At 44.6% G+C, this 9,594-nt stretch overlaps 1 protein-coding gene across 1 annotated transcript in view; it reads right to left on the reverse strand.

Moving 5' to 3' along the window:
* The window catches only part of ajap1 (adherens junctions associated protein 1), a 210,280-nt gene extending 203,120 nt beyond the window's left edge, over nucleotides 1–7,160 (reverse strand). The window contains exon 1 of the mRNA XM_085967513.1: nucleotides 6,344–7,160. Within this exon, the coding sequence (XP_085823639.1) occupies nucleotides 6,344–7,160 (817 nt within the window). The remainder of the gene's footprint in view (nucleotides 1–6,343) is intronic.
* Nucleotides 7,161–9,594: the final 2,434 nt, after the last annotated feature.

The following is a 9,594-nucleotide window of genomic DNA, read 5'->3' on the forward strand; positions in this document are numbered from 1 at the left end:
CCTATCCCTCGATCCCTTTAGCCTTAAGAAATATATCTAACTCCTTCTTGAATATATTTAATGAATTGGCCTCAACTGCCTTCTGTGGTAGAGAATTCCACAGGTTCACCACTCTCTGGGTGAAGAAATTACTCCTCATCTCTGTCCTAAATGACTTACCCCTTATCTTTAGACTGTGACCCCTGGTTCTGGACTCCCCGACCATCGGGAACATCCTTCCTGCATCTAGTCTGTCTAGTCCTGTTAGAATTTTATAAGTTTCAATGAGATCCCCTCTCATTCTTCTAAACTCCAGCGAGTATAAGCCTAGTCGACCCAATCTCTCCTCATACGTCATTCCTGCCATCCCAGGTATCAGTCTGGTGAATCTTCGCTGCACTCCCTCCATGGCAAGAACATCCTTCCTCAGATAAGGCGACCAAAACTGCACACAATACTCAAGGTGTGATCTCACTAAGGCCCTGCACAACTGCAGCAAGACATCCTTGTTCCTGTACTCAAACCCTCTCACTACGAAGGCCAACATACCATTTGCCTTCTTAACCGCCTGCTGCACCTGCATGCTTACCTTCAGCGACTGGTGCACAAGGACACCCAGGTCTCGTTGCACTTCCCCTTCTCCCAATCTATTGCCGCACAGATAATAATCTGCCTTCCTGTTTTTGCCACCAAAGTGGATTACCTCACATTTATCCACATTATACTGCATCTGCCATGCATCTGCCCAATCATCCAACCTGTCCAAATCATACTGGAGTTTCTTGGCATCCTCCTCACAGCACACACACCCACCCAGCTTTGTGTCGTCTGCAAACCTGGAGATATTACATTTAGTTCCCTCGTCTAGATCATTAATATATATTGTGAATAGCTGGGGTCCTAGCACTGATCCCTGTGCTACCCCACTAGTCACTGCCTACCACTCGGAAAAAGACCCGTTTATTTCAGCTCTTTGCTTCCTGTCTGCCAACCAGTTCTCTATCCAAGTCAGTACCTTGCCCCCAATCCCATGTGTTTTAACTTTACACGCTAATCTCTTATGCGGTACCTTATCAAAAGCCTTCTGAAAGTCCAAATACACCACATCCACTGGTTCTCCCTTATCTATTCTACCAGTTACATCCTCAAAGAATTCCAGTAGATTAGTCAAGCACGATTTTCCTTTTGTAAATCCATGTTGACTTTGTCTGATCCTGTCACTGTTTTCCAAGTGCTCTGCTATTACATCTTTTATAATGGACTCTAGCATTTTCCCCACTACCGATGCCAGGCTTACTGGTCTATAATTCCCCATTTTCTCTCTACCACCTTTTTTGAATTGTGGGGTAACATTAGCTACCCTCCAATCCATGGGAACTGTTCCAGAGTCTATCGAATTTTGGAAGATGATCAGCAATGCATCTACTATTTCTAGAGCCACTTCCTTAAGTACCCTAAAATGTAGATTATCAGGCCCTGGGGATTTATCGGCCTTCAATCCCGTCAATTTCCCTAACACCATTTCCCTACAAATACTGATTTCTTTCAGTTCCTCCCTCTCATTAGACCCTATGTTCCCCGACATCTCTGGGAGGTTATTTGTGTCCTCCTTTGTGAAGTCAGAACCAAAGTATGTATTTAATTGGTCAGCCATTTCTTTGTTCCCCATTATAAATTCCCCTGATTTTGACTGCAAGGGACCTACACTTGACTTCACCAATCTTTTTCTCTTCACATATCTATAAAAGCTTTTACCGTCAGTTTTTATGTTCCCTGCAAGCTTACTCGCATACTCTATTTTCCCCCTCTTAATTAATCCCTTTGTCCTCCTTTGCTGAATCCTAAACTGCTCCCAATCCTCAGGTTTACTGCTTTTTCTGGCCAATTTATATGTCCTCTCCTTGGATCTTATGCTAGCTCTAATTTCCCTTGTTAGCCACAGAATGACAGTACCAACCTCACTTTCATACAGGAGCCTTGTAGCCATCAGGTAGGGGGGACTTGCACCCCCTCATCTGGGTTGAATTTGAATCCAGGAGTAAAAGAACAGTGTCACAATCCACTGCATTACCCACTCCTCTAAATGCTCATCTAGGCTAAAGCTGTCCCAGCAAATCGTTCTTTAAAATGGAGTCTGGGTTCCTTTCTTTCCCCAGATCGCTGGATAATTTCAATGACATTTATTTGAATTGACAACTTAATTGTCTTATGGCAGAAAACCTTGTCAAAGGTAGAAATAACAACAGAAAATGCTGGAAACACTCAGCAGGTCAGGCAGCGTCCGTGGAGAGAGAAACAGATTTAATGTTTCGGGTCTGTGACCCTTCGTCAGAACTAGAAAAAGTTAAGAGATGTAACAGATTTTAAGCAGGTGCAGAGGCAGGGAAAAGGGGAGGGGAGGGAAGAACAAAATGGACGGTCTGTGATAGGGTGGAAGGCAGAAGAGATTAAGGGGGAAAAATTCAGTTGTTTGCCCCTCCCGTTAGCGCCTTAAGAGGGCGCCAATTGGAGCGCAAAGCAACTAGAGGCCGGATGCGGTGATGTTTGCGCCACTCGCGAAATTAACTAGACATTTTGCGGTGGTGCTAAATACTACCGCCACGTCAGTCACATGCGTACTGCCCCGGACCGGATATTGAGTGGCGCCCCCTGCCTTACCGCCTGCCGCTAGCAACGACAGGTTGAGGGGAGCGTTTTGCTCTCAGAAAGGGACTGGGGGAACGCTATTTAATGGCGACCGCTTCCTGCCTTTTTTTGCCGGTGACATTTTTGCACCACACATTCTGAGAGAGAGAGAGACTTCTGGAGAGATTCAACGCTGTGTGAAGGAGTTTTGGGTACTGAGCAACACTTTGCAGGTTCATTTTGATTCGCCCTTCCTTGCTTCACCAGTGCACTGAGGTAGCGCCTCACTCCTCGGCTTTGCGCCTTAAGACAGGTGTGAAGCGCCTGATTTAGCACTTCAATCACCTCCAGGGGGCGATAAAAGCCAAATTTGCTGTCGGAGGTGATAATTAGCGCCAGGCGCTAAACTTTGCGCACGGCCGATAATGGCGCCCCAAACTGGGCGATACTGAATTTTTCCCCCTAAATGTTGCAAATGGGGATGGCGGAATCATCAACAGCTGCCGCCTGAAAAAATAGGGGCAGAGATTATAGTCTGAAATTGTTGAACTCAATGTTGAGTCCAGAAGGCTGTAAAGTGCCTAATAGAAAGATATGGTGCTGTTCCTCGAGCTTACGTTGAGCTTTAAAGTGACTTTAAATTCTCCGCTCCGCTCCCACTCTGACCTCTCTGACCACGGCCTCTTACACTGTTCCAATGAAGCTCAATGTAAGCTCGTAATGCCATCCCCATTTGTAACATTTAACCACTACTGACCTCCACCTATCACAGACCATCCCTTTTGTTCTTTCCTCCCCTCCTCCCACTTTCCCTGCCACTGCACCTGCTTAATATCTGTTACATCGCTAACTTTTTCCAGTTCTGATGAAGGGTCACAGACCTGAAACGTTAACTCTGTTTCTCTCTCCACAGATGCTGAGTGTCGCCTGCATTTTCTGTTGTTATTTCAGATTTCCAGCATCCACATTGTTTTGCTATTGTTCTGTTAAAATATGAATTGGTAAAAAAAATTAATTAAGTAACTTGGCATAATCAATCGTTCTGCTGGGCTCCCAGGACAAACTATAGTAAGCCCTCCACCAACCTACACAACCGAACATCTGTTGACAGATAATCTTTCTGGGTTGGTTCTGGTCTCTTCCATTCACACAGCATGTGTGTTATTTGAATAATAGTATCTATGGGGCAGTGACAGTAGCTGTATAAACAACTGACTTTGGCTAGACTTTATAATATAGAGTGTGTTTTACTCTTTGTTTTAATCATCCGTTGTTGTTTTTATTTATGACTCTTAACAAAATAATGTGCACACATAGTGTGGGAATGAGGTTTCACACTACCTGGGTACAACAAATGTTTTTTCTGCGCAGTCTCTGAGCCCAGCACACAATGAGTTAGAAGTTAAAACAGCTTTCTGCTGAGCATGGGTTGTAAATTGTGTCAGGGGATTTTAAAGCAAATGTATCTCCACAGATCAGAAAGTTGACCTGCGTGCCTATCAGATCAGGAATCTGGTCACTTGCGCTTCACAGAATCACAGAAATCACAGAAACCCCACAATGCAGATAGAGGCCATTTCGGCCCATCGAGCCTGCACCGACACATATCCCACCCGATCCCCGTAACCCCACGTATTTAATCCCCCTAACACTAAGGGTCAATTTATCATAGTCAATCAACCTAACCCGCACATCTTTGGACTGTGGGAGGAAACCGGAGCACCCGGAGGAAACCCACGCAAACACGGGGAGAATGTGCAAACTCCACACAGACAGTCACCCGAGGCCGGATTCGAACCCGGGTCCCTGGCGCTGTGAGGCAACAGTGCTAACCACTATGCCACCGTGCTGCCCCCTTCTTCAGAACTGAGAATCTAGAAGAGGTGTGGCAGTGAACCAAACACTAATACGATAACAAAATATTCTCTCTCCACGGATGTTGCCTGCCCTGCTGAGTTTTTCCAGCGTTTTCTGTTGTTGTTTTGGATTTCCAGCATCCGCAGTATTTTGCTATTGTATTAGTGTTTGGTTCACTGCCACACCTCTTCTAGATTCTCAGTTCTGAAGAAGGGTTTCGACCTGAAACATTAACATTGTTACACTAGTATTGGTTCCTTATCACTTCTCAAGGAATTAACACGCTGCTTAGTTGGCCAGTGTGTTTATTAATTGAGCTGTAGATAGCACTATCTTTGTGGGAAATAGATCAATGAAAATTGAGACAATCCCAAATTACCCAATTTCCAAACACTGTTTTGGAAAAGCAACCAGATGAGAGTGTCCACCGCTCTCTCTCTCTCGAATGCAACTCTCCTCCTGTCACCTCCAGAAACTCGCTCACCGCGCAAAGTATTTCTTAATTAGTGTTAAGTGATTTGCCACAAAATGTAGTGCTATGGTATATCTTTACAGGACACTTGCAAAATATGTAGCATTCAATCAAAGTAAGGTTTTGCAAGTATAGTTAGAAATTATTCCATACAAACTGTTATTAAGGACCTCACACCCACATTCCATTCTGTTAGGTCTTTAATATGAGCTTGTGAGGGCCAATGATGTGGCCCTGTGTTCAGACCTGGCCACCGCACCTCAGGAAAGATATATTGGCCTTGGAGGGGCTGAAAGGGATAAACTATGAGGACAGGTTGCATAGGCTAGGCTTGCATTCCCTCGAGTATAGAACATTAAGGGGTGATCTAATTGAGGTGGTTAATATGAGTAAAGGAGTTCATAGGGTGGATAGAAATAAACGATTTCCTCTGGTGGGGAGTCCAGAACAAAGGGGCATAATCTTAAAATTAGAGCTAGGCCGTTCAGGGGTGATGTCAGGAAGCACTTCTTCACATAAAGGGTAGTGAAAATCTGGAACTTGCTCCCCCAAAAAGCTGTTGAGACTGGAGGTCAATTCAAAGCTGAGATTGATAGATTTTGGTTAGGCAAGGGTATTAAGAGATATGGAACCAAGGCGGGTAGATGGAGTTAAGATCTAATTGAATGGTGGAACAGGCTCGAGGGGCTGAATGGCCTATACCTGTGCCGATGTTCCTGGCACACCTTGCTGACGTCATGCTACAGGGAGAGGTCAACTCACTTGAATAAATTATCAGCGTTCCTGGCACAATGTGCTTGATGCGCTGGGTGTCTGCAGGAGCCAGTGGGCTCTTGAAGGACGGCTCATTCCCCTCAGAGGGGAACTAGCTCCAAATTTGAAAAATAGTGGAAGCAAGGCACAGAAGAAGAGCAGCACCACTCCAATGTGCAGCTTGTGCCGGCTCTTTGAAAAACGATTCAATTCGTCCCACTCCCCTGCTCTTTCTCCATAACCCGAACATTTTTCCTTTACAGGTTCAGTGAGGACAAGGGGATCTGAGTATAATGACCACTCGAGGGACCGCTCGTAAGATGGTCTTTATAGGCAGGTTGGCTCCTAATACATATTAAATCTGAATCATGATGTTATTGTTGGTGGGGGCATTAAATGGTAACGATTAACAGACGATCTCCAATACACTATAAACTCATCATATATCCCTGGCAAATGTCAATGTAAAATGTGATCAAAACATTTAACTAAAGAAGTGCACAGCGTACATCTCAACTTGTACTCTACTAGTCCATTTGAAAATAAAACATTTGCAACATCAATGAGTTTCTCATTAAAAAATTAATAATGATCCCTTCAATTTGCATTATTATTGCATATAAAATAATTGATTCAGAATTCTAGTGGTTGAGGTACCTCCTGTCTCTCCTATCCGGGATGGCCTGGCTGTGTTGGTCACCTCCGAGGTTAGGTTCGGCTTTGTTGTACTGATCATACCTGGATCGGGCACCACCATCTTAGTGCTCCTGAGTGTGGCTGTCGTGGTTTGCATAGTGGTAGAAGTGGTGCTGGCTGTGGTGGTGGTTGTAGTTCTGACAGTTCTGGCAGTTGTCATTCTGGTGGAGGACAACAAGGTCAATGTCGTGGTGGAAAGACCTGTAGGAGTTGAAAACATGTTGAATTCTGTGAGCTCCTCTTTTGTGGGGCCCCATTCAATGGCGCAAGGCATCACAGTCGCTGTTCCTTCACTGTCGTATGAAGTGCATTTGGGTTTCTCAAAATTATCAAACGCAAAATTATCGCTCTGCCTCCTTGACCTTTTCAAAGGGGTCAATTTTACCGAATCCCTGATCTCCGCAGAGACTGAAGGGTCCAATTTGTAAGACATAGATTGTTTGGACTGACAGTTGGCGCACAGACTGCCTGTGACCGACTTGTGTTTGTGAATTCCTGCTGGCGTGTCCGGTACTTGTTTTCCAGGATGGATTTCAGGCCAGAACATTCTGAGCCACCAAGATTTTGTAATTTTCCCAAGGTGGGCATTTTTGTGTTCCCAAAAAGGGTCACTGGCAAGTCTGTGATGTGGTGGTGGGTGGAATGACCCTGAAGGGTGGCTGAGTCCCTGACCCTGGATCTTTGATTCACAAGAAGAGAAATCCATGGCTAGATGAAACATGGCAAGCAATATCCAGGCATGGCACCCAACAGGTCGTCCAAATCTATTGACAGGCATTGGGCTGGAAGAAGAAAAGAGTGCAACATCAGTCCAATGAATAGTATGCAAACAAGATTACATTTCAAGAGATCTTTATAGAAATCTGTAAAATGAGTAAAATGCATTGTCCTGTATCTGAATTAGTACGACAGACAGCATTGGCCAAACCATGCCGCAGCACTTGGCACAGAACTGTTTTCATTCCCTACATGAGCTCATCTACACTTAAAGTTCCAAATACACAAGCCTACATAAGGACTTCCTCTTCCTTGTATCCTCATCACGTTGCAATCATCATGTCTCCTACTCCAAACACATTATTACTCAGGTTCCCAAAACTGTGGCACGCCTCACTTTCCTCAGTCTTTTGGCAATCTACAGGCTTTGACAACCTGAGCTTGATGTCTGCTAATCGCCAATTTTTGATTTATCTTCTCTGCTGCTTTACTTCAGCTTTGATGGTGACCTGAACTATGGCTCCTCACTTGAGCTTCAATTCATCTGAAAAAAGTGCTTTTCCTGCCTCCACTTGTTCCAGAAAGTGCTGCGCTAAACCACAAATGTTCCCCTAGCAACCGCACCTCCACCAATCGACAGAAGCCGCAGACAAGGCAATTAAACAGTCCCTGTAGTCACAACCTGAACATTATCTCATTAGATGAGATAGTGTCCTCTATGGTATCATGACATCACTACACCACACATCACCTTCATCCACTTTCTGAATGTTATGAATGTATAATATCTATATTCTTTGTGTATTTTGTTACACCCACTGCACATATGCAAAATGCATTGGAGAACATTATGTACTCCAGTGGATAGGCCTGATGTATATATTTTCCTGCTTTTTCTCTCCTTTCCTGAAGGCGCTAATTTAACATATGAAATAGGAGCTGGAGTAGACCTCTTGGCCCCTCGAGCCTGCTCTGCCATTCAATAAGATCATGGCTGATCTTCTACCTCATCTCCACCTTCCCACACTATTCCCATATCCCTCGATTCCCTTAATATCCAAAAATCTATCGATCTCTGTCTTGCACATCCTCAACGACTGAGCCTCCACAGCTCTCTGAGGCAGAGAATTCTTATGCAACAGGCCCCCCAGTCTGTATCCGCTATTGATAACAGACATTTTGGGTGCTACAATTAACCTCAGCACCCCCCCCCGCTAGGCAATGGAGGGTGGGCTTAAATAAGCCAGTGTGCCTGATTGCAATCCAGCTATCCCAGCTGGAAAATGCACTTGTTTGGATGTTGGTCCAAAGAAAAGACTGGGCTCAGCTGTGATGGATGCCACATAGTTGAAGAGCTTGCTGATTAAGCATTTAGGCACACGTGGAAAGAATGGGCATTTGAGTGAGGTGCTGAAGGACTGGTGGTACTCATGGAAGCGTATGCCATCAGGCTAAAGGGATCAAGGGATATGGGGAGAAAGCAGGGGCCGGGTACTGAATTTGGATGATCAGCCATGATCTCATTGAATGGTGGAGCAGGCTCGAGGGGCCGAATGGCCTACTCCTGCTCCTATCTTCTATGTTTCTATGTGACAGCGGAAGGGAGAAAAGGGGAGGGAACTGAATAAAGAAATAAAAATAATTCACTAATTTGGTTGAGTAAAAACAATGACATTTTAGCAGGGTTGACATTCCAATGACAAGAGTGACATAACAGAGCAGTTTCTGTTTTTAATTTGTTCCCAGGATTGTGCGGTACTGACAAGGCCACATTTATTGCCGATCCCTAGTTGTTCTCAGAAAGTGGTGGTGGGCCTCCTCCTTGAGCCGCCGGAGTTTCTACCGATTCTCTTAAAAGTACATCATTAAAATTAATTTTATTCAGCGGAAAACGCATTACATAAGTCGAATACATGAAGGTCAGCAGATGTCATGTCAAATATCCCTGCTCACGAGGTTCAGTCCATGCTTGGCTTTGCTGTTCAAGACTTCTCTGGTCAGTCTCAGCTGTGGAGATGTATACTGTACAATTTGGCATTGCATCCTCTTTAAGTTATTTCAATGTGGTTATTTTGTTTACTAATGATTGCTATTTTTCAGCCCGAGGTCACTGAATGCAGGAAGCTGCTCTCCGTGTGATGGCCCCTGAATTGGTATCATCCGTGGCTCAGTGAGTAGAATGCTCACAATCTGGCTCAGAAGGGTGTGGGTTCACAGTCCCACTCCTTGTGACTTTAATACAAAATCCAGGTAGACACTTCAGTGTGGTACTAAAGGAGTGCTGCATTATCGGATGTTCTGTCTATTGGATGAGACGTTAAACCGTGGATGTAAAAGATCCCATGGCACCTAAAAACAGGTTATCTGGTCATATATCACATTACTGTTTGTAGGACCTTGCTGTGTGAAAATTGGCTGCCTCTTTTCCTACATTACCACAGTGACTACACTTTAATAGTATTTACAGGAAACTCTCGATTTACCGGCACCTAAAT

Source organism: Somniosus microcephalus, chromosome 25 (assembly GCF_052327205.1).
Source record: "Somniosus microcephalus isolate GS21.2 chromosome 25, FLI_Smic_1.0, whole genome shotgun sequence".
Taxonomy (NCBI): Eukaryota; Metazoa; Chordata; class Chondrichthyes; order Squaliformes; family Somniosidae; genus Somniosus; species Somniosus microcephalus.